The sequence below is a fragment of the Andrena cerasifolii genome, chromosome 13 (assembly GCF_050908995.1).
Source record: "Andrena cerasifolii isolate SP2316 chromosome 13, iyAndCera1_principal, whole genome shotgun sequence".
NCBI lineage: Eukaryota > Metazoa > Arthropoda > Insecta > Hymenoptera > Andrenidae > Andrena > Andrena cerasifolii.
The window spans coordinates 10,318,769-10,343,221 of NC_135130.1; the positions used below are offsets into that span (position 1 = coordinate 10,318,769).

The window sequence follows — 24,453 nt, forward strand, 5'->3', positions numbered from 1 at the left end:
AAATATCACTGTAATATGCGAATGGACTTGAGAATAAACTAGAGATACCACTGTTCGTACTGGACTACTATTTCAATTGCATAACTCAGTCCACTTTCCTCCTACTTCCAATTCTAAAGTTCTCCATTCTTTTTCCTGCATAAAAAGATTATGAACACTTCTCGCTAATTCCTGCTCCTTTCCTACAGTTACACTGTACTTCATGGGATAGTCCACCCCGCGAAGCTACTTCTGCACGAAAAGGTCGCGGTGCCGTTTACATTTTTAGCTGGGCGAATTTTTAAAAGCCGCGGTGAAGCCTCGGATAGTAAAACAGTGAACTGCCGGAAGAAACCACCAGGAGTGCTGGGATTCCAGCCGGATCCAGTAGAACCTGAGATCGGCTGGCTGAGATGAAGTAGAAACAGGGATGTCAACCTCTTTGACGTGTGACCACGGTTGCCGAAGAAAATATTTAGCACAATATGGTTGGTCCCAATCGACGGGAAATGTTACGGATAATATTCCTCCTGGCTATATGTAGCTTCGCCGGTGTTCGATCTGCCAGCCTCGAGACGGTGAGCGACGAGGAGCTCATTAATCTCATAAAAACCGAGAAACATGTGGTCGTGCTGTTCAGTAAGTCCCGACACGTCGGCGTAAGTCACAGCATGTATACGTTGATAGTTTACTGATCTCAATGTACGCGGAATGTTTGCAGCCAGGAAGGATTGCGAGGCGTGTGATAATTATGAAAATGTACTGATACATTTGAGAGAAGACCTGGTGGACTCCCTATCCTCCTGGGTCATCAAAGCTGTAGACAGTCAATTACTCCGGCTTTATAACATGGACAAAGAACCGGCCCTTGTGTTCTTCAGGCATGGGATGCCTTTATTGTACGATGGTACGCACATAGTTATCGCAGTGGAATTTCTTTCTATTGGATCCTAAGCTAATTACACCCTATTCCTTTTAAAGGGCCAGTAAACGACGAGGAGATCTTGACTATGTTCACTGAAAACAGAGAACCTACGGTGAAGGAACTAACGGATGATACATTCGAACATTTAACTCAGGCTAGTAGCGGGGCCACGACTGGAGACTGGTTTGTCATGTTGTAAGTATCTTTTCGCTTTAACTTCAAGGTGTCTCAACTTGCGAACGTTTCAATCACATTCCTGCGAATATAGCTACGGCTCGGACTGCGTGGAGTGTGTTAGAATGATCGCGAGATGGGAGGCTGTAGGTGCAAAGCTTAAGCAAAGGGTCAACGTGGCTCGTATCGATAAATACACGACTGGAGCGTCCACAGCCAGGAGATTTAATGTCTACCAAGCTCCCGAGTTTATATTGTAAGTACGGTAACTCGAATAGAAATAACTGTGATCGTAATTATAAACGAATGATGCTGCACGCTCTGTATTGTACTTCTAGCTTCAGACTCGGGAAAATGTATCGTTACCAGATTCCAAAATACGATATTAACTCTTTTGTGTTGTTCGCGACATACTGGTACAAAAACGTCCGTGCCGAACCTGTTCCTGTACCACAGAGTCCATTGTAAGTGTGCTCACACTTTTATCTGCCTCGCAGCGCTCTTCGTTATAAAAGCTGACCTTTCTCCTTCCAGCGATGATTTTGTACAAATGATTGTAAACGTCCTCCGTGAGAATCCATGGATCATGAAGCTTGGCAGTATCTCCATCGGTGTATTTATCATAATTTCTGTGGCTTCTAAATTCAGGCGTAAGACTGAGGTGTCTCAGAAGAAAGACTAATTGTGTTACGCGCCAAAGAAATATGTTATGGGTACTGGTGCTAATCTATTTGTTTATTATACTGTACAGAAGCACAATTCAGACGAATGAATTCCATTTTAAATAAAATTACTTCCCCATTCCATATTTGACGAGCCGCATTTCAATTATGATCTCGATTCCGTTGCACGGAATCATTTATCTCCCGAAATACTCGATGTTGGGCGGTATCCTCAGTCGTTGCTTATTCATAAGATCGACTAATAGAGGATGCCGCATGCTCAAGGCGATCTTAAGAATACGCAACGACTGAGAATACCGCCCGTAGACATAGGCTTCTATCGTTTCACAAACGCATTCAGTGCTCATAATATACATGCTTAGAAAGGATGTGAATGGGTGTACATTATATTTCGAGGAATTGTTTTTTTTTTTATTTCTTATAAAATAATATGTACGATAGTCGCGACAGAGCTAATATTTTAACAGAAATGTTTCCTACATTTTGAAATAAATAACTCGTGGATCGGCGTTGCTGTTAAACGATGTCACAATCTTTACCATACATAATATCTTTTTCTAACGAGAAATGTCTACTTAGGGTAATTAAATTAACCTTATTGCGGTGCTTGTGTGCCTCCGAGGTACTTAAACGTACCTGCTGGTGGTCCGACGCGCGAATCACGCGAACCGCAAAGGGTTAGGTGCTTCACAGGGCGAATTCCACTTACGCCCAAATCGCCCACGACCGTAGGAATGTTCCGTTCTTGTAATAAAATGGATATCATAAACGATATGTTCCTGTTCTCGAGTCGCAATTTATAGTTAAAAACCTGTATTTCTCGATAATGGGTCTTTCATAGATTTCACAGAATTTTGAAATGTGAACCACGGGCGTTGCGTGCGATTTGGGCGAATGTGGAATTCGCCCAGATTTATACCCATTTATTTGTCAATTAAATACAAGCGAACCTAAAGCAATGTATTTACTTGGACATAAGTTGTACTTTAACTTACACGTATTAAAGAAACGAATATGTTTGAATATAAATACTTGCGCATTCGTTAGGTACCATGCACAACGCATCTTCTATCGTTTTTTATCGATAAGCCAGTAGAAAAATAAAGTGGAACTGTAATATGAAATGCATCAAGCTCTTTGTAGCTTTCCGTAACATAATGATTCCAAGACAATAGTTTTCCATTTCTTACATCCTTTATAATCACAATAATACTATGCTTGCCCACAAGACACTTTGTGCAGTACATACATTACAGAAATCAGCTTTGTGCATTAACATTTTAAAAGTTACATTTATTCCCTGTGTGATTATTTTTGGTCTTATCAACGGAAAATTTTGCATCTACGTTAAACGTTATCGACTGATATATTTATCCTAAAGACCGTGGATGGGTCAGCCAATGCCATTCTGATACTGTTCTCGAATTTCTCTTGGATGGACGAGAACTCCATCATGTTACTCGGTTTCGAATCGATCCAGAACCCATCAAATTCGTAGAACAGATAACAATAGAAGTGATGAAAGGCACGAATCGTTGGCAAGGTTTTAGAGGAATTATAAATATGAGTCTTAGCTGTTCCATCTTTCAATAAACGTAGAGCCATGCTCGTTAAGTTTATACCAACTATGGCGAACGCATAACCGTAACGCGGGTGCGTAGAATGCGACAGTACGTGCGTCGCGGCACTGGGATATTCTTGAGCAAAATAAACGAGATTCTCTAATCCCAAAATTCCCATTCCGCGAAAGTCCGTCTTCGGATCGTCTCCCTGAAAGCCTATCTCCTGCCATTGCTTTGTAACTCTAGCGTCTAAAGGCTCGTAAGGCATCAGTGAATTCCACAGCTGCAGCAACAATAATTCGTGCTGCGGATTCTCAGCGTCGTAAGGCATCTTTCTAAGCTCTTCGCACTCGACGCAGAGTTGCCTGTAGCCCCAAATTAATTCTACGCATTTACCGAACGACTTGGCAAAGTCGGGATGCGCGATTGGATTTATTTTCTTGGTCACCAACACTGTTCTAATAGCTTCCTCTAAGATCCTGCGCTCCGTCTTAGTCGTGATCCCACGTTGATCCGCTAGATCGTTCAGGTGGGTCACGAGGGTTTTAATATTAGCGTCTCTTGACTGATTAAGAGATTCTTCTACAGCTATGGTCCTCGGTGCTCCGGATAGTTCCCCATAGCAAATTCTCTGCAGCTGGCACATTTGCGTTGTGTGGCGTAACAACCATTTTATAATAGGTCTGAAATACCAGCACACTACTGACCATAGATACAGAAACATATTTTCTGTCAATTACGAATCGTGGTACAAGGAAATTCCTCGTAAATCCCTCTATTATAACCGAGTTATGATAAACCTCTTCCTGTCATCATCTTTCAAAACCGGGTTGTTCCCATCGGTGTTTTCAGAAACAATCAGATCCACGAACGCGAAACTGGACACTTTGATAGATATTCTGACAAAGACGGCGTCGTCTTGTCATACACCGTTAAGATCGGAGGGCAGTGCACATAACCTGTGCCATTGTAACTAACACACATGATAGAAGTTCCGACTTTGTTGAATGAAGAGCGACTCTATCTACGGAGCTGTACTTTGTAGGCAAGGGAAACTACAAAACTGTCGGTTTCTACGTAACGCTACCGAGAAATCATCGATTTTCCTCAAACCTTTACTCTCAAAGGGTAAAGATCAATAATAACCCGCTAAACTAACGCGCTACAGATGAGTAGAAGAGGTCACCAACTATACCATCATCCTGTACCAAATTTCATTCGATCTACCGCACATACCTGCTTTGCACAGTCGACTTAGTCAATTTGCTATCCGGGCCGTACATGAAAGAAAAATGTGGAATAAACGGCTATGAAATGTATGGAAAGTTTCAAATGTTTCTATCGTCCGAGTAAGATAATTATTACGCTAATTTTCCATCCACCTTGAGCATTTGCCCTTGGCAAGGTGTAATGTTTACAAGCTCAGGTTCATTTGATTATTTTACGTTAACCTGCTGCGACGTGTGCGCAGAATAATTAGGAATGTGAAGAAAGGACATTTTTTCCCGGAAAGAAGAATAAAGAATATGGAATAACATTTTTCCTTACTAGCCTTCGTTTATGGGAAAATTCGTTTTGAAAGTACCCGAGTCGCGCCCTTTCTTTGCGACGCCCGGTATAGTAAACCGATAAAGATCATGAATTTATTTATGAAGTCTTTTGAATAAAATTAGTAAGTGAAACAGAACCGAAGCAACTTCAGTCAGTTCAATCCCGAAACGTCAAAACTCATCATTCCTTTTTCACCGGTACAAAAGAATAACAGTTAATTGAAACCGACGCAGTAAAAAGAAAGGACACTTTATGAATGGAGACCGAACGTGTGTTCAGGTCGGACACTCCGACGGACAGCTCGAGCAACAGTGAAAGCTTTCAGAACATGGAGAATCTGTGCAAACAACTGTCGGATGATGAGAGCGGAGAGCAGGCTAAAACAAATCCTGACTTAGCGTTAGATCTTCGAAGTATACTGCCAAACTTCGACCCTGCGTCGGAGCAAGACGACTCGGAGAAGCTTTCGGCTGTCCTCGAACAACCGGAAGACTCATCCACGATCGTAGAGGGCCCTCGGTCGTTACAACACGACCAAGAGGACAGAGATTTGAAGTATTTAAAAGAGTAGACAGCAAATTATAAAAAATCTAAGTAAACTGCATGATTTCCAGTTGTTTTCTTAGGGAACGCATACAGTCGCTCCGCGCGGTGCTGATAAGCCTGAAAGACGAGTTGAGGACGGAAGTAGCTTTGTGGAGGAGAGAGAGAGAAGAGTTGCAACTTATGCGCGAAAAAGACGACGCGATGGCTTTGGAGGAAGCAACAGCAGCTGCCCGTGCAGCTGCAGCGGCCTACGCAGCGGAAGGGCCGCTGTCGAATAATTTGGGTAATTCGCGAATGTTCGTGCAATTTTACTGCGTGGTTCGAATGCACAGAACTGATATACTACAGGAGCGATCTTAGCGTGTAAATGCATAGACATATATATATATATATATACCCGTCGCCAACTTAAAGAAATTGAGAGTCATAGAGTAAATAAGGAAAAAAAAAATTTTTACTTTTTAGTGCATTTTTATTTTTTTTCAAGTCGGTTTTAATTTTTTTTTAAAATTTTTTTATAGCTAGTCGACACGAGCCGAATGCTTCCGAAGTTAGCCGATGTGCCCGTACCGAACCTCTGTTTTTTCTCCTCCAATCCTACGTTTCCCTCGTATATATGTCTATGCGTAAATAGTTCCTATTACGGAGACGACCGGGGGATTGTTCAGTTTACCATAAATGGGATGTTTTAGATATCAACTCCGAGGACACGTTCACGGAGCTCTCGATACTCGAATACGAGAAGAGGCTGGCCAAGTATCAGGACGAGTTCTCCTTCACTCAGGCGGAGAAACGGTACAACGCTCGCTGGAAACTGGTCGCCAATGCGTACAAACAGAAGCTGATGGAAGTCGAACGCCTGTGCAACGAGGAGCTGGAGAAGGTTCAACAGAACGCGAATTACCTCCAACCTCTTAAAGAAATGGTATCGCAATGGTACAACGATGAAGAAAACCACGGCGACTCGATTAAAAGCAGCAACTTTAGTGCCGATTTGCAGAAACATACGATCCTCAACGAGAACAACGTACATAATAATTACATGTTCCAGAAAATTGACGCGGAAGTCAATATGGCGCCGGAAATATATGCTGCCAGATTCAAGAACGAGGACCTAGGGAAAAACGACAGGCTTTACGGGCAATCCTAACTTTCCCCATTTCCAGATTCATTGGCATATCAAATTTTTGCTATACATTTAGTACGGACTTGTTCGTGCCGTTTATTGCGACGATCAAGATTAAAATTTGTATCAATCTTGCATTCGAATTTTGAATTTCTTTTAAAACCGACCAACAACCCACTTCCTGTCACGGAAAGTTTATAATATAGAAACATACAGAGCTTTTCGGTGCCCGATATGGTTGTTTTAATATTTCCCGCGCATTCCCATTGTATGGACGTTGTACCGGTCCTAAATAGAACGATTCGAAACAGTATTCGACCGCGAACGATTAAAAATAAACTATTTTTATGTGAAAATAAGTGTTCAGCGTAGAGTTCAAACGCGCAGCAAGTTCCTCGTTCCATGACAGTGAAACGTGTACCGCTGGTTTCATTTGTCCCGACGTTCCTTATCCATTGCGTGTTGTGTCAGTTATGTGACATGCGAGAGCATAGACTGTACATAAAAGTGTGTGATAAGCGACGGAAAGAACGATATCAGCGCCACTCGGAGGGAAAAGTTAGAAGCTTATAAATGGCCACAGATTTTAGGTAGAGTGTCCAAGCCTTGTGTGCGATATACAACTAGATACATCACACTTCACACACAATTGACTGGACTGACTGGTTTCGTTGCCGGTTGTGTTCAAGTTGAAACGGAACTGGATCCCGTTTTGTTTAGTTAATTGTACCGTAATTTGGGTGGCAAACGATCGTGACCATGTTGCAGTCTATATTCGACGATCTGCGGCGATTGAATAAACGGCAGGTAAAAACGAATCCTTTAATAGAAAATCCACGTAGGCTCTCGGCAGCGGGCACATATGGTCGATCGAACGTCGTATCACTGACAACGATTCCCGGTCTTGTTTTTACAGTTTCTGTATCAAGTGCTGAATTTTGGTATGATCGTTTCGTCTGCCTTGATGATCTGGAAAGGCTTGATAGTTGTAACAGGCAGCGAAAGTCCAATCGTGGTTGTCCTCAGGTATTTGAATACTTAACCTAATCAGCTCTCCCCTGGCACATTTTTCGCGCGAATAAGTGCACGGTTTGAATCGCAGCGTCGTCGAGTTTCCGCTGAAGTTCGTGCGTCGCATCGTATATTCGGTGTATCGTTAACTATGCTTGCACAAGCAAATTATAATACATCGCGGTTGTTTGTACGCGTTGCGAATTACGCGGGAATCATAAATGCAGTAATAATTATTTCTCACTCACATTCGCGAGACGTTCGAATTCCTTTCTGCTTTATGGAACGAAATTACCAATCTGCGTATTTACGATATTCTTATGGGTCTGTTCGTCCATGTTATAGCGGTAGTATGGAACCAGCATTTCATAGGGGGGATTTATTATTTTTAACCAAGTACCAAGACGAGCAAGTCAGGGTAGGAGAGATTGTTGTTTTTAAAGTCGAGGGAAGGGATATTCCAATCGTACACAGAGTACTTAAACTACACGAAAAGTAAGTATTCAACGGACTGATGGGACTGGTGGGAGGTCGGCGTAGATATAAGCCAAATTACTGAATGCAAATTAATCCATTCTAGGGGCGACCAAAACAATACTGTTAAGTTTCTTACAAAGGGTGATAATAATTCTGTCGACGATAGAGGTTTATACGCTCCGGGTCAGTTGTGGTTAACGCATAAAGATGTCGTTGGTAGAGCAAGGGGTTTCTTACCATACGTCGGAATGATCACTATATTCATGAACGAATATCCCAAATTTAAATATGCAGTATTAGTATACTTGGGACTATACGTTTTGGTGCACAGGGACTAAACGTATTTCATATAGGATATTATATGAAATAGACTGTCATCGATCATCTACAAAAAAAAAGAGCGCATTGTAAAATTAAATGCTGATTGATAATTCAAATACACGTGTGGAGCTATGTACAATGTGATTTTATGTCTCGTTGATTTCATACCACTCGAGGAACCTTCTGTACGCAAGACACAAACGATGTAACAATTTCACGAAAATGTATCTGTGTACTTACGATAGCATTAAGAAACTATTGGGGTGTGCATGCGAAGCTCCGGTACTTTTTATATTCTATTACGCGACAATGCCCTGTCATCACTGGTAACATTAAACGTACAAACAACTTGATTCCTGGGATAATATTGTTGTTGTTTTGCCAAAATTCATTAACTCGGTTCTTTATATTCCTATTTAGAATGCGATAAGTTACATGAATATCCATTGATCAGTGTCTGTTCCACGTAAAAGTAGTTTACACACACTTAGTATCACATTCGCGTAAGAATGCTACTACGATGCACAACTGATGAAATTTGTAAATTATTTTTATATGAATTTTATAATAAATCGTAACGAAACGACGTAACTAAATCACGTTTAAAACTTTACATTCGTCGCGGCTACTAATTAATGACTTTTGTCAGCACAACAATGATATAGACAACGATTTTGAATTTCCTTTGTTGCTGGGTAAATTATTTTTAGTAGACATTACCACGCACGTAGAGCTAATCTAACTGAACCTATTACGAACATTAATTTAATATTTTCGTTATTATTAAGATTTTCATTTTTGAAGTAAATTATCAGAATTGTTGATGGTTTGTAATTGTGACTGAGCTTTTAGTCCCAATTATTCTCAAAGGTATTGAGTATTTGATAGAAATCTATAAACTCTCTGTATAAAGCAAAAAATAAGAAGAGCAAGGGAAATTTTGGGAAGATTAACAGTAAAGTGTATATACTTGAGTAAGGTTTTAATTTTTACTGCACATAAGAGTAAGCGTATCTTTCCTATCTCCTCCACTGTGGCAATATCTGTACATAATGTTTTTCTTCACCAAAACACAGAATATTCTAAACGGTTTAGAGTAAAATATTGTATAAGCAACAATACTTCTAGGCGGCCCATACAAAAACCTTTCCATATTGACTATGTTTAGTCCAACGCAATGTAATTCTTGTCTCTGACTGTCTCGAATTATACAATAAATGTATAATATATAAATTGCGTGTAATGTATCATCTTTATTCCTAGAAGTTTGTTTAAGCGTTTCTGCAGGCTCCTTTTCTTTTGTCGAACTTACTGTCTTAATAAAAAGGAGGAAAACTTCGTGTGAATCAACGATCTATCACTATTTTCGTATTATCACCAAAAAGATAAGCCTGTTGGCAAATAATTCTGTGTTTGATAAAATTTGTCGATTTTATTTGGATTTACAGCTTCCAGCCATCCACTATCGCGAATATTTAATTATTTCTTTTTACGTACAATATCTTTACATAAGACCGCGCATTCACCAGTTATCGTTCCGCAGCGTTTCAAGTATTTTTAATGTACGCCACGCGTAAGAGAACGCCCAAGTGACCTGGATTCACTTGAGGAGAAAAATATTTATGTTGCAGAGATTTATGTATCACTTATATGTCAAAGCTGCTATGTCAAAGAGTCCTTACAACCATGACTAGCAGGCACTAAAACGTAAGTAAGAGGATATCTTGTGTGCCCTTACTAATCGCGTGGATCCATTCGAATCCACGTTTCCTTCGGCGTGACGATCAAACCAGGTAACGTGTCTTCAAGCCTCGTCGGTTCACCCTCCACGAACGAGAGATTAAAGTTCTGCATCAATCCAGCAAACAGTGAGAATATATTATATCTCGCAAAAGTTTCACCCATGCAGACACGATGACCTGATTATAAAAAAAAGCGGCGTTACCTTCGACCTTCGTTCCCCAAGTTTATCAACTTTCACCGTATCTCGCGCAATTACTGATTACTGTCTAGACTCGGCATAACTTGCCCTACACAATAGTTGTGTGCTCACCCAAACCAAAAGGGAGCGTCATGTCTTTGCCCAGTTCGCCGTTCCCTTGAAGGAACCTTTCCGGCCGGAATTTCTCAGGATCACCCCAGAATTCTGGATCTTCGTTCATTCCCGCTAAGTTCGTGATGATGAATGTGTTTTTAGGAATGGTATAGCCACAGAGAGTAGTGTCCTTTAACGCTTTATGAAACACGCCAAATGGTGTCAAGGTTTGGTATCTCATTACCTCGCGAATCGTTGCCTCGGTGTATGGTAAACTGGAAAAGAATGGTCAAATTGCGTTACCGTTCATATTCCCATCTTTAAAAAAAGAAAATATCGTAAAAATGGAACAATACTTTTTCCTGTCGTCCCACGTAACGTGTCTACCGGTTCCAATCACCGTGTCTATTTCCCCTTGCACTCTTTTCAAGACATCCGGGTGGTGCATGACCAATTTGATAGCGTGCGCGACAACACTCGGCATCGCTGATATAGCCGGGAACATAACATCAAGTAGTATCATAAGAAGCTGCTCGTCCGAAAAAGTAGTCATTGCGCTCTGCTTCTTCATCTCCTCGAAATATCTGTCGGTCAGTCCTCTATCGCTATCGTCGCTATGCGTGGCTTTCTGTTTCACTAAATGCTCCTGCAACAGATTTAATACACAGTTCCATCGCCGATTCTCTTCGATTCACAGAGCATGGCTTTGTAAATCAGAGCGTACCCCGACGAAGTCCCTCAGACGGTTATTTGCTTTTATAATCCCTGCGTAGCTGAACATATTTCCGAAATACTTCAGGAACGCCCTTTGGAAAATGGCCCCACCGGTGGTGTCGTTCGATCTTTGGAACGACATAGCAGCTCCGCAAAAGTTTCTCAATTTTTCGTGCTCCGATCGATCGAATCTGTTGCCGAACATTATGTCCCATATACTGTTCCCAGAATACGGGAACAGGATGTCCGGGAATAACGCGTATCCCTTCTTCAAGAATGTCTGGAAAATTCGTTCAACAAATTCGCGGTAATAATTTAGGATCTGTTTAATTCGATGTCAATTCTGTTGGATTCAGAAATACTTTTTCATTGTCGTTAATGGGACCCTCCTTCAACATATCGATCAGCAGAGTAATTTCCTCCATCATATGGCTCTCGTATTTATCTTGTCGCCTGCCGAAGCCAAAGTCCCTCATATGTCGGAGGGCAAAATTTCTTTGTTCGTGCCAGAATGTGCTCTCGGTGAAGAAAATACCTAAAGCACCGCATCTAATATTAGCTATCATAGATGCCTTATCACATTCCCGCGAAAATAGCAAATCTCAGTTGCGAAGAAGTACCTAATTTCTTCCCCAAGGCTCTCGCCTTCACAACATCAACCTCGATCGGCCTGCCATCAAAATCCTCCCTCAGGAATACTTCTTTAATAGTCGAATAGTCATTCACGACGATGCAAAAGATACCGCCAAGGTAGCAAGTAACGAGTTTCGATTTCAATTTGTCTACATAGTATCGGACGGTTTTATGGGGAAATTGGTAATTTCCCCAAAGCAAGTGCAAGTAAGATCCAACTATCGGTAGTCGCGGAAGACCTGTTGTCAATAAATGAAAGAAGTTCAAGAGAATACGACGGTAAAAATTAATAGAAATATGAAATACCGAGCATGTATCACGCGCAATTTCTTGGGAGTAAAAACAATTTACAGTTTGTTAATGATGCATGATGTAATCAAATAAATAACAGAAGACTTACAGGGCGGGGTGTTTGGTGGCACCGAAGTGATAAATTCGTAAATCTTGTATCCTATAATTACAAGTATTATTGCAATTAGAAGGGGTGACATTCTGCCACCAGCTCTGGACACATACTGGCCTTTCGCATTACATACTAACTTCTTGTTGCCTTACAACGCGTGCTCAGGGCCGTCGTGACTTTTGTAAAATATATGGAGTATTCTACATTTGAGATTCTGCTGTGTGTGGAATGTAAGCATAGCGAAAAGTGCCCCCAAACGAAATTGAACTTGGTGTACGGCAATCGATAGGTTCCTCAAAGAAAACTATTTCTGCCAAGTTTCAACCTGACACTCCTACTACTAGGGTAGTTACAGGGTGAAACGTAATTTACAATTTAAGCTCCGTTACTTTTGTTCTGTTGAATAGAAACTTATACAAAAAATCAGAGGCATTCTGCCCATTGATACTCGTAAAATAAACTCTTCACCTCGCTCACACGTGTCTCGATGCGTTAGGAACGCGTCATTCGTAACATAAACAAATAAGGGCAGATCATGCGTTTCTAGAGACTGCCCTACTTTTAATTACCCTTGACACGTAATAAAAACCCCATCATATGATATTATTTGCAGGAAGAGAATTCAAGAATCTACCAAGAACGATCGAGGTGACACTTATTATGTACTGACATCACTTATATTAAGCAATTAGGTAAGAATTCACCTCATTTTTTTCCCTTTGGAAGGCATTTTACCATTTTTTATTTTTTCTTTGCGTGCTACTGTTTCTTGGCCTGCTGAAATTTAATCTTTTAATTTGTACTCCTCTCCCAACTGCACACTCAGGGAAGATTTGTTCCGCCGACCCTGCAAATATTTCGTTGTAATGATAACGGAAAAAAATAAGCGCCCGGAGTTCTTGTGCAGATAAATAGTTCCCATTATCTTCCTGTACAAAGTCGAATCACTGGGCGTATAAACTATGAACGCAAAAAATCTTATCGTTCCAAACTTCGCTGCACCATGTCCCTCTTTCTCTCCCTATCTCACTCCTTCGCTTGGGATGTAGGTAATATCACAAAGGAACGTTCTAACAAAACCGTTTATTTTACAATACAAATTACTATACATTCATTTTTTAAATCACAAATAAGATATCTAAGTACTATTCAATTTCATTCTGTCGTATCATATCCTAAGAAACTACAAAAAATAATGTTTCCTTTTTTTTTTTTAAATAATGTGGCCCGTAATTCGTTAGGTTCGCCTCTACAACAGACTTACGTAGTTTATTCACTCAAAGTATTTGGTATCGCCTAAGCATACTACTTGCAGACTATTTTTAATCACCGACCGCATCCGATCGTCGTTTAAAACTGCACAGCCCACATTCGGGGACAGTTTATATAACAAACAAATGCAGTCTTCCAAATTCTGTATTATCTCCTTGTCGAACACGGGTGTCTCTGATAAGTCAAAATGTAATTTCAAAAATGCAGTGTACAGCGGTATACAGTGTGCTGCCACCCGCAGATGAAACATCAAAAGAAAGGTTTTGGCGGTCTAGAAAATTATATTTAATGCACAGAGGAGTCGAGGAACACGATAAAAATTATGCACAAAGGCATTTACCTCTAACGTTGCCTTCAAGGTCCTCAGATCCGTATGATGTTCGCAATACTCGGACAGTATTCTCGTTAGCCTCTCGCACCACTTGGCGCACCCTATGTTAGTTAAAAGTTGAGGCAAGCTTAGCATGTAAACACACCGCAGTTCCACGTTCTGCTCAAATTCCATATTATCTAACAGAACTATTAGAACATCGTCACGGTGTGTCCACTGTAATAATACGTACCATTGCAAGATTTATATTTCAACCGATACAATCGCTAACTCTAAGCAAACTTACTTCAAACACGTTTAACGTCTTATCCCAGTGTTCGATGGTAGCTAATAGACTCGTAATACACGAATATACCAGTGTCACGTATTTGGCTTCTCTCTGACGTGTCAGACGCTCTAAGGTATGAAAGATTACTTTGGCATATCCAGTATCGATTAATCCCTTTTTCTAAAACGCGAATTCATAAGTTACCGCCAGCTTAAATGCTACATAGTCTACATAGTTTTGATTTATACCAAGTGAGAATGTTGAACGATTTGATGCAAACATTCGAGACCTATTACAACATTATCTGGCACATAGTCGTCAACGAGTATCAAAGCTGTTGGAAGCACATCCCCGATGTGATGGTACAAAGCTGGTTTCTAGGGCGAGAAATATGGATTTCAGTACACTGTGCAATTATACCTTTACCCATTCTACCAACCTCGATTTGATACAACATCCACTTGTAACACGCCACAGCTGCTGGATAAGATTTCCAAGTGTCTTTCAATAGTTTGGGTCTTAGCGTTAACAATACTGTGGTGAAGTTATCCTGCTCCGTTAGAAACTGAGAGACTGTCTGACATCTATACAACTCTAAGACTCCGCTGAGTAATTCTTTGGCAATGCACACAGACTCCATCGTGTTCCAGACATTCTTCTCGTGGTGCTCCCCGACGAGCGACAACAAGTTAATGGCAAAGCTCCTGACTACGGAGACGCTCAAATCTATTTGCACGTCCCCGGCGTTACGGCTGCGGACTATATGCTCGAGCATGGACCTGATGCTTCGCAGATTTCTGTCCACGACTTGCCTGTATTCCCTGAAATCCTTCTCCTCGCATGGTCGATTAGCACCGATCGTTTTCTCAGGAGCGCAGCTCTTCTGAACGAGATCGACGCACGCCGGCCACAAGCCCTCCTGGGAGAAGTCGGCCGTGATTTTCAGAGCTTCGAGCTCTTTCAACAGGTCATTCATGTTCGAATACGTGCTGCTAAATAAGTCCGACCAGATATAACGATCGCCTCTCCTGCGAATCAACTTCTCCGAAACGACTCGTTACATTCGCGTGTGCACACCGAAACTGTCATTTTTTGAGTCGCCGAGAAGAACACCTCGAGCCTACTCCTCGGATACTCCCGGTCAAAGAAACAATTCTGGCCTCCCTTTAATGAACTTTGCGAGCTTTCAACAACAACGGAATAGATCGAACGCTGTAGTACGCGCTCGAACATGTGACACGTTTCGACAAAGCTCTCGGACTTGTTGGTTTACAGAATATGTTAACATTTGGTGTAACAATGCAGAATCAAGAATTCTTCCACCCTGCTCGCCTCTGTATAAATTCGCAGGATATAATTGCTGTATTTTGCAATGTTAGTCGATGCCTCGAAACCGTGATCGATACGATCCTCACGGGGCCTCGGAGTATCTGTCATTCTTCCCTTCTCTGCAGCGCATTGTCGTCCGCGAGTTAGTTCTCCTATTTACGTGCACCTTTCCTTTCTTTCGTTTAACATGCCTTCTTCGTCCGCTGTTCGCGCGGGTGTACAGCTGTCGCGGCCGTGTCGCAATCCTATTACGAAGTTCGCGAGCGTTTACGCGTGAACAGGATGAAATTTCGATGAGCACCGTCCAGTACTGTATTTCTTTGCATATCGCCCGCTGATATTGAGCGTCGTGTCGCGTAACCGTAAGTCGCTCGTTGCTTTCCGTCACTTTTCAAGAGCCTTGGTAATTATGAATTAATGAAGGTGTAGCTGGTATATAGTTACGATATGGCTGAGTACCGTTAGCTCATTTTCTATTCTTTCATATTATTTCATCGCGTCAGTCGACGTTTCATTCTCGACCACATAGTATCGGTCGTTTTAGCCTCGCCACCATCTTGCTTCCTACATGTAAGACACCGCCCTTCCAACGGTTATTACATTCATAAGTTTCTTATTTCATCGTCTGAGTGAAATGAGTCGGTTGCAAAAAGGCGTTTAAAAAACGTTTGCACTTGTCGTTCCGAGCGTTTTTGCAGAGCCTCTTCTTCGAGTTACATAACCTCATTCCTCGGAATCCATCGAATTTTATGGGTCACGATAGAAATCGTTAAATACGGTGCAAATAATGACGTTCCCACGAGTGTAATGATCGTGTAATTTCTATGGAAAAGTCATCTAAATTGGTGATTAACTCCGTTCTTCTAAATCATAGCCCCGTCGTGTTTCCATGAATCTCACTCCTTTTAACCCTGGTTCTCTTAAGGATCTTGTTCTTGTGCCACGTTAGGAGTAGGCAGTGATTCTGAAGTCATGGCAGAATTAGCTGCATTTCTTGGTCAGGAAATTCCTGAGGGGCGAAACAACCTGGCCGATAATCACATAAACCTCGAACGGGTCGCTGATTATTGCGAGGCGAACTACTTCCAAGCAGAGAACAAAAGAATAGCCTTGGAAGAGACAAAGAACTTTACAACCCAGTCGCTGGCCAGTGTCGCTTATCAAATAAATACTCTTGCCTATAATTTCTTACAACTGCTGGACTTGCAAACGTCCCAGCTGGCTGAGATGGAAAGCCAAATGAATCATATTGCTCAGACAATCATGATACACAAAGAGAAAGTAGCCAGGAGAGAAATCGGCGTTCTCACAGCCAACAAGATCACTGTACGTCAGTACAAAATCATCGCACCGGCGAATCCCGAGAAGCCGATTAAATATGTGAGGAAAAGCATCGATTATACGATGTTGGACGATATTGGTCATGGAGTGCGTAGCAGCGGTACTCCGAGGAGTAAACAACGCGGAGGTAGTCAGGGTAGCGTTCAAAGCTTAGGCGCCGCATCCACTGGCTCGGGATTAGGCGCCGCTATGGTAGGCCCGGCTCCAACGACGAAGCCGCCTACTCCCCCTCAGTCAGTAAGGACCGGTGCGTAAGAAAGTAAATGTATACTTCTGCTTTGTATATAATTAATCTAACATCAGTCTGTTTCATGCAGGAACATTGAGCAAAGGATCACGGGAGTACAGAACACCACCCGCAGTTGCTCCACCTCAGGTTCCTAGTCACTACGCTCCGAATTATCCATTGGGGCACCCACGAAGGGAGCGTGGCCCTGGCTACAGTACCCTGCCTTTGCACGCGCATACAACGCACGCGGGTCACAATGCGAATCACAACACCCACTCGAACACTATGTCTCAGCATACTTCGCCACCTCAAATAGGAACGGTTCACCCGTTGCAAAGTCATCCTCAAACGCCACCACCTGCGCCGCCCAGTGTGACGGCAGGATACGCTCAGGAACAACTTAATAGCATGCCCCGTAAGTATTAATTATTCATTTGCTGTCCAAGCGAGGGATAACATTGTTTAATGCCTGGTTCCAGCACCACCTTCTCCACTGGTTGGTATCACGGGCGATATGGCAGATTACACTGGCCACCACACTTTACCACATAGACTCTCGCATCAGATTAGCCGAAGTAGCGGTGCGAGCAGCCCGCCGTTGCCGCCGCCGCCACCGCCGGAACAGGATGAACACCCACAATTCGGTAGGCCTACACCTTCCAGTGGTGCTATTATGCCTATCGTGCCGGACGAGGAGGATTTGCCTGGATGGGTGCCAAAGAATTACATCGAGAAGGGTATGTCGCAACATTTATTTTTTAAGTAGTAGAATTCCTAGGCGGGGCCATAAGATAATGGAGTATTACTCTTGTAGTGGTCGCAATTTACGATTATTACGCTGACAAGGAGGATGAATTGAGTTTCCAGGAGAGTTCTGTAATTTATGTGTTGAAAAAGAATGACGATGGGTGGTGGGAGGGAGTCATGGATGGCATAACGGGTCTGTTCCCTGGGAACTACGTGGAACCTTGCGTCTAACAAGCTCCCCGATACTGCATTTACATATATCAAACAAAGACTGTAAATTAAGGGGCGCACCTGAATCACCGATTTTAATATCTTATTTAACATTAATAAGTAGCATTAAGGTAGATCGATAGAATGATACGGAGCGGTGCGACACAATACGGTACACGACACAGTAAAACCAATTACAGACTCTTCCTAAAAACCTCAAATATCATGCGAGTTTTCTAAAAGAAAAATCAAACTAACCAATCTTTATATTGGCATAAGAAAGTGTATTTTTTGGTAAACAGTATTTCCTTGGGTGAATGTTATTTTACCTCGACTCTCAATGGATCGGTATTTATATATAAACATATACAGATAGGAACATGTAATTGTTATTCTAAATATGCAATACATTAGCAGGTAATTGTACGAATGTATCTTAGCCGTAACTTTAGGGATAGGCTAATGAGTAATCAAAATACCAAACGTCCTATTATCGCATTACATTCACGATAATTTTGTGGTATAAACCGCTACCGGGGAACCTCGCACGCGGTCTGTTCGAGATGTGCAGGGTAATGAGTTTAGTACGAAGTTATTTCTCACGGAATAAGGTAGTCGGATAGCTAGTTCTTCTAATTAAAAGATTATTTCACCATTTTTCTCGACATACCAGCTGGTAGTGCACTCGTAACATGGTCAATTGACGCGTGTATCATTTAGGCCTGCAATGATTTCATTCAACTAGATTTTGCGGTGCTTAGTCGTGCAGAGCTAAGGGAACAGTCCGCATAATATTCGCAAATTGTGCGGTACTAATTAAGTCATTAGTGTGCTATTAAGGGCAGATATAAGTACCGTGTAATTGGCCAGCTAATGCGCGCAGTTGTGTCTCCATTTCCCCCTTGATGCACTTTAAATTTCCCTTTATACGCTCTGAAATGCTTGTATAGACAATAAAAGTCTCGTTTCCCGCGAGGTGTGCGTACGTACTATGAAATTGCCCGCGGCGCAGGATTTGTGAATAAAAGGAAAGCGAATGGAACAATTGGGAGGTCTGATTTTGAATGGAGTGTGTTTATTTACTAATAGAGGGCATAAGCGAATGTACGAATCGGATTGTATTTATGGTTGAATAAAAACAATTGTAATACAATTTGGTGCAATCCCCATTTATCATAATATTCCTGATACATTTCCCAATTGGCTCCAGCATGCTCACAATTTATGGTACCACTAACAATCCAATTGTTTCCCCTAGAAATAACTAACAGGGAGGTCACATGGTAATCAGTGAAACAGGAGACGCTTTTGTTTCTAATTTGCGACTGCACGCAAAATCGTGACTCACGTGAAACGCGAACCCGTGATTCCCCGTTGAAATTAACCAACTCTCGTTTATCCTAAATTGGGGGAAATCAACTTTGAACGAGCCCGGTCACGAAATTGGAATGCTTTTGTCATCTTCGTGCCATTCGTGTTTTTGGTTTGCATGCATTTCTCGCGGGGCTTGCATAGAATCGATCTGCAGCAAAATGGTGCGTATCATTAGTTAAAGTCCAAGTATCTCTACAACTCACTTTTAACATGTCCAGTCCAAACTCGCCTGTTTCCTCTCCAAAATTTAACGATCCTCTTCAAGAGCGTTTCGAAATGCTTTTCCTCGTGCGAGATTTTTCTGTAGCCCGATTCAATGCTCGGTCAAATTATTTCCCGACGCACACCGTGCAGACTTTTCTGCTTGTACATACGTACAAGGAGCATTGCGCCTGGACCAACTACAAACGTCCCTCTTTTAAATCCAGTAATGACACCCCCGGGATCCAGTTTTGTACCGTTAACTACGCAAATTCTCGCTGCGAAAGATTCATTCTCCAGCTCGCCGGGAGAAAGGGACCTTTTTGCGGGGACGCGTCTCGTATACCTGGGATCATCGTGAATTTTTTCCATTTCTCTGGTGTAAGATGAAAACAGGGTGTAGTTTTGAGAGAGGCGCGGGTGAACGTCACGTTTAAAAGAGGTCATGGGAAAATAAAACATTACTGAAGGGAGCGAAGGAACGTTATTTTTTATTATTATTCGCGCACATAATGCGTCGCGGTCGAGGGATTCCACCCTCCCCTTTTCAGCGCCGCGAAATCGGCAGCGTGAAATTTTTCAATTTAAAAGGAACTTCTCGTTCACGCGCGTGCAATTCGATTCAACGCCTGTGATGTGTTTAAAGTGACACCCATCTTCAGAATTCGCGCAGAAGTCGAAGCTCCCGTCTGGATTTAAATCCGCAGAAAGCGTTGATGGCACGGGCACTTCGGCGGCAGCCGTTCATCGATAAATTCGGAGAGACCCGCGAACGATCGTGCCCGTCTGTCTGATAAGCAAAAGCGCAGAATTTATTCGGTATCGAGGAAGCGTGCGGCACTTTATCAGGCTTCCTGGCGAGTGGATATATCCAAGGAGACGGAGTTGGCGCACGTACAGCCAGCTATCTGATCTAATTCTCCAGATTGATTATCCCTCGGGTACCGGCAGCCAGCTCAGACCCATCCTCACTCCGCCTGTAACAGAAACCGCTTCATTTGATTAATACCGTCTTCCCGGCTAGCCGCGACCAACTTCCCAGCCTCCGATATCCCTTTCTACGCCCGCCTGTCATCTTGTTCCGTCCTTCCGTCGAATCGTGAAATATTCGCCACACCTTTGCCTCAATCGCCGCCTGAATTCTCCGCGAACTTCCTTTGTGCAAACGAATAATGGACCTCTCCCATTCTTCCCTCGGAAGCGCACTCCCGTTGCTTTCGCGGAGAAGCGGGACTTCGCTAATCGATAGCGATTCACTTGTTAATTTGGTTTCGAGAAAGTTACTCGGAAGTAAGCAGACGGGGCTCCGCTGTTTTCAACGGGAATTCGATCCGAGGAATTGGAAAGCAGTCTTTAAACACCGCTCGCAAAGCGTAGAACGAGCTCCCTCGCACCTGGAGCGTTCATCAACGCCAATAACTCCAATGGTCCCGGGAACATTTCTATTCACGTGCCAGCAAGAGAATGATATCCCGATTTCTGAACAGCCGCAGATGTCCTCGCAGCGCCGAGCAGCCCCTAGAATTTAATATTGACTGGGTAACACGCGAGACAGTTGGAAAGGGAGATCGTCAAATGCGCGTCCCCTTTATCCACAAAGTCCTAGATTTTATGCCCGTTGCCCGGAGCGTCGGCGCTTTTTATTGGTACCCACCCTTCGTAACGTGACTGCAATAACACCGGAGGCCGACGCGACGGAGAGACGGAGGATTTATACGGGGTACATCAGAGGAGACCTGGCCCAGGCTCGGCGAAGGAAACCAGATTAATATTCGCCGTGGCTTCTGGCCTGCCCCGAGCTTCAACTTGTCGATCCGTTTCTGAAGAGGAAGTGCGCCTGGCAGACGGTGTTTCTCGAGGATAGGTCCGTCGAAAGGCTGAACAGGATCCGCGTGGTTCACCATCACCACGGCCGGAGTTTCTCTCTTGCTCCGTCATCAGTCTTATTGTTAGTTCAACTTCTCGGCGGCCCCAGATGTTCCTCCAACTGCACAGGACCTTAAGAATCGCAGGCTGAGTGCGAGTCCTGTGACTGTCATCGCGCTCCTTGGAGTTTCTGCAGAGCAAGCAGGATGGGGTTGCGATCTGGGAGAGGCTTCTTAACAGTGGATTCAAATTGTACTTAACGACTTTGGCAATTTGGATCGTTGAAAAATGCTTGCCTAGATCACGATTTCTCCTTCTTACCTGCACGTTATTTTCTTATAAATCGCGCTCATGGAGATTCCTGTATCACGAGTATCTATAGTTGCCGTTAGAGTCCATTGATCAATCTTGCAATTAGTTTGTTTATGAAGTGGGTGGTATCTATCATCCACTTGACGGGACCTAGCTAGCTCCTTCTCCTAATTCCAGTTTCATATCGCGAAACTTTGACCATAATTGAAGACTAACGAGATTTACGGTGCACAGGGAAGGCGGCTTGAAATTAGCGCGCGCATACGCCGCGCAGCGTAATCCCTTCAAGCCTGATAATCGACGAACGTCGAATCGATACTCCCATTTTCTCCGCGGATTGCTATTATAATTGCATTATAGCTTCTGTTTATCTCTTTCGTATTCCTTGCTGTCGTCATTTAGTATACAGGGCGACGCAAAACTCCGAGTCATCATTTCGAAGCCAGCAAGATTTTTAACTACCCTCTCCCGTTGGAATGCGATTCCGTATTCATACTCCGCGCTTAGTCACCGGCGAATTCCGTATAAAGCGGAAACTGAACGAGCCACTTATTCCCCGACGAGCCTCGAACAAAGTAAAACGAGTACATTTTGCCGCGGCAATGCAATTTCGTCTGCGCATCGTGAAAGGACAAGATGGTCCAAGTGGGACCGACGTTGCTTTCCATAATATATGCGTTATGGTCCGTCCTAATTTGACGGAGAACACCCCGACGACATGAATTCGCGTTACGCACACCGTGTTAGCGTGTTACGAGTGGTCGGGGGAGGGGAATTACGGCGGGTTCAGGGATAAACCATCGGGGTCCTCTGCACGACCAGAGGACTAAACCAGATTTCATTGCGATATTACCTCTGGGAGGCGTGTTTCGAGAGGAGCACATCGGTAACGATCTCCATTCTCGTCCCTCCCGCGAACCGAAAATAAGGGAGTCGTGGCGAGTGTTTGTCACGAATCTGGCACTTGCGACGAAATCATTTTTCATATCTTTTGGGCTCCTGTTTTTCGTTTGCTCTTCGCCTGGAATAATGGCTGGGGGAGGCGACTCAGTTGCGGGGGACCGTTTTTACAAGCTCGCGCGACACTTTAGCCTTTTCTCCTAATGGGAAATCGATTCGACATCCGACCCGCCACACGTTCCATTCGCTGAGCGCGTGACACACCTGCAAAAACATCGTTTTCCGCGAGAGCGCTCGTAAAAAGCGGCTGAGCATTGATCGATCCTCGGATACAAATAAGTAAACCGTATCGTTTGTAGCGGCGTTAAGCTGTCCCGAACACTCCGCCAGCCTCCGTTTCTTCCGAATCCTTGAGCCGATCGGAGCATAAAGGCCGCTGCTCGTCCTCCCGCTCGTTCGGCCGCTCTCTTTCCAACCCTGCCCCATAACAATCGCCGCACCCCCCGCTCCCTTGACCCTTCGGCCTCGCAACTGCCGTTCGCTGTCCAACCGCCTCCAGTGGTATGTCCGGTACAGCCACGGCGACATTAATCTGGGATCTGCCGACTACCCAGAATCCGCATAAAGGGGACGTCGCGGAGCAGATTGATTGAAAGGACTATAAGTCTTTGGACCCAAAGACAGAACCGAACGGGCCGGGGGATTTCTATTCGGTCTTCCCTAGCTTCTGGATGAATGCTGATCAGACAATCGGGAGGCCGCGAGCAAGCGATGAAGGGGGTAGCTTCTGCGCTGTCGGCTATGTCCTTTCTTTCCGTTTGATCGCGGGGATTGCGGCCGAGAAGCGGGCCTAAAGTAGATGGTCATTCAACGTGGAAGATTGGAAACGTACAAGAGATGGGAATAATTGCGGGGCCGAGCTAACTTTAAGACCATCCTCGGTGGCTGTGAATAGACAGTGAAGGACCTATGAATGATCAACTTACACAACGCTCGCCTCCAACTTTTACCATCGTTCACGCACTCGCTGGAAGGCGCCCAATGGAAGTCAGGTGATTGCCTTCCTCCAGAAATTCCTGATCGCCCTGCCATTAGGGGTTAATGTCTCGCTGCTATAATGACTCTCAGGGGTAATCCGGGGAATCTTTACCAGCGGCGAATGTGCTTAAGCACGGCAAACTCTGGTTAAACCGTAGTTCCCAGCCCTGATCCTCGCGAACTTTAGTCAAAAGGCAACCTCCGGTCGCGAATTTTTCATAGAACACTGGAGCTGCCTTTCTTCGCGGCACGGTGCAACAGTTCAGAGGAAATTCTCAAGGAAATGCGTCAGACCCAGGCGGCAGATGTTGTTGAAGAATTCCGCGGATCTTCCTAATTTCTGCCCGGACTCTTCAGACGTACTTATTCATTTTAATCAAGGAAACCTCGTTTCGATGAAGTACACCTGCCTCCCTCGAGGAAGCAGTTACTTTTTAAGTGACCTGGCAAAGGGTTTCCTCTCGAAGCATTTTTACCAGTTCGTGCTGGGAGCCTCAATCACGGTGTAATGAGATTCGTCGCAGTAGCCGCGCCAAGTTATGCATGCGTGCCCTGAAAAACATATGGCCAGAAACAAAATTCGTTGGAACATTCAAGCAGAACGGCATTCGCGCAATCTGCGTCCGGTTCCTCCGTCAAAATTGGAATTCTCTAAATAACAACCCGGCCGGTCGGCGTCACCGTAGTTCGACCGATCGCGATCATCGATCCCGGCATCAGAATGTCCCCATATGCCGGATTCCCTTTTACCTCAAAGTGCCGTGTGTCCCCGTCTCTGTGCTTTCACCAGCCCCGATCAGAGACGCGGAATTCGACGCCCGCCACGCTCAAACGCTCTGGGAAATTGAAGACGAATTTTCCGCGGGGAATCGATCAGGCCTGCAGGAATTCCAGG

The 24,453-nt window shown here is 43.7% G+C and overlaps 7 protein-coding genes across 10 annotated transcripts; 4 read left to right on the plus strand and 3 right to left on the minus strand.

Moving 5' to 3' along the window:
• Nucleotides 1-359: 359 nt before the first annotated feature.
• On the plus strand, nucleotides 360-2,282 carry LOC143375660 (uncharacterized). Its single transcript, XM_076825013.1, has 6 exons — nucleotides 360-618; nucleotides 701-886; nucleotides 961-1,099; nucleotides 1,173-1,334; nucleotides 1,417-1,542; nucleotides 1,613-2,282. The coding sequence occupies exons 1-6, from the start codon at nucleotides 465-467 to the stop codon at nucleotides 1,758-1,760; spliced, it is 915 nt and encodes a 304-aa protein (XP_076681128.1). The 5' UTR covers nucleotides 360-464; the 3' UTR covers nucleotides 1,761-2,282.
• A 333-nt stretch (nucleotides 2,283-2,615) lies between these two features.
• On the minus strand, nucleotides 2,616-4,694 carry LOC143375659 (ELMO domain-containing protein 2). Its single transcript, XM_076825012.1, has 2 exons — nucleotides 4,560-4,694; nucleotides 2,616-4,006 (listed from the first exon to the last, which is right to left on the minus strand). Exons 1-2 carry the CDS (start codon nucleotides 4,604-4,606, stop codon nucleotides 3,109-3,111), a joined length of 945 nt encoding a protein of 314 aa, XP_076681127.1. The 5' UTR covers nucleotides 4,607-4,694; the 3' UTR covers nucleotides 2,616-3,108.
• On the plus strand, nucleotides 4,038-6,689 carry LOC143375658 (uncharacterized). 4 transcript variants are annotated; one of them, XM_076825009.1, is made up of 4 exons: nucleotides 4,038-4,451; nucleotides 5,154-5,429; nucleotides 5,489-5,703; nucleotides 6,113-6,689. In XM_076825009.1, exons 2-4 carry the CDS (start codon nucleotides 5,203-5,205, stop codon nucleotides 6,568-6,570), a joined length of 900 nt encoding a protein of 299 aa, XP_076681124.1. In that variant the 5' UTR covers nucleotides 4,038-4,451; nucleotides 5,154-5,202; the 3' UTR covers nucleotides 6,571-6,689. The 4 variants fall into 4 exon arrangements, with proteins under 4 accessions (XP_076681124.1, XP_076681126.1, XP_076681123.1 ...); XM_076825011.1 differs by lacking the exon at nucleotides 4,038-4,451 and adding an exon at nucleotides 4,936-5,071 and having other exon boundaries at nucleotides 5,501-5,703; XM_076825008.1 differs by lacking the exon at nucleotides 4,038-4,451 and adding an exon at nucleotides 4,937-5,071.
• Nucleotides 6,690-7,136: 447 nt separating this feature from the next.
• Twr (signal peptidase complex catalytic subunit SEC11 homolog C twr) lies at nucleotides 7,137-8,708 on the plus strand. Its single transcript, XM_076825091.1, has 4 exons — nucleotides 7,137-7,353; nucleotides 7,463-7,572; nucleotides 7,903-8,052; nucleotides 8,138-8,708. The coding sequence occupies exons 1-4, from the start codon at nucleotides 7,306-7,308 to the stop codon at nucleotides 8,370-8,372; spliced, it is 543 nt and encodes a 180-aa protein (XP_076681206.1). The 5' UTR covers nucleotides 7,137-7,305; the 3' UTR covers nucleotides 8,373-8,708.
• Nucleotides 8,709-9,243: 535 nt separating this feature from the next.
• On the minus strand, nucleotides 9,244-12,319 carry Cyp304a1 (Probable cytochrome P450 304a1). Its single transcript, XM_076825090.1, has 7 exons — nucleotides 12,138-12,319; nucleotides 11,725-11,976; nucleotides 11,467-11,639; nucleotides 11,115-11,384; nucleotides 10,747-11,036; nucleotides 10,409-10,665; nucleotides 9,244-10,274 (listed from the first exon to the last, which is right to left on the minus strand). The coding sequence occupies exons 1-7, from the start codon at nucleotides 12,226-12,228 to the stop codon at nucleotides 10,093-10,095; spliced, it is 1,515 nt and encodes a 504-aa protein (XP_076681205.1). The 5' UTR covers nucleotides 12,229-12,319; the 3' UTR covers nucleotides 9,244-10,092.
• An 889-nt stretch (nucleotides 12,320-13,208) lies between these two features.
• On the minus strand, nucleotides 13,209-14,987 carry LOC143376067 (TELO2-interacting protein 2). Its single transcript, XM_076825898.1, has 5 exons — nucleotides 14,451-14,987; nucleotides 14,260-14,388; nucleotides 14,030-14,191; nucleotides 13,753-13,959; nucleotides 13,209-13,683 (listed from the first exon to the last, which is right to left on the minus strand). The coding sequence occupies exons 1-5, from the start codon at nucleotides 14,985-14,987 to the stop codon at nucleotides 13,414-13,416; spliced, it is 1,305 nt and encodes a 434-aa protein (XP_076682013.1). The 3' UTR covers nucleotides 13,209-13,413.
• Nucleotides 14,988-15,660: 673 nt separating this feature from the next.
• On the plus strand, nucleotides 15,661-19,020 carry Abi (tyrosine kinase Abl). The gene is made up of 5 exons (XM_076825897.1): nucleotides 15,661-15,800; nucleotides 16,290-16,928; nucleotides 16,999-17,325; nucleotides 17,390-17,647; nucleotides 17,725-19,020. The coding sequence occupies exons 1-5, from the start codon at nucleotides 15,788-15,790 to the stop codon at nucleotides 17,886-17,888; spliced, it is 1,401 nt and encodes a 466-aa protein (XP_076682012.1). The 5' UTR covers nucleotides 15,661-15,787; the 3' UTR covers nucleotides 17,889-19,020.
• Nucleotides 19,021-24,453: the final 5,433 nt, after the last annotated feature.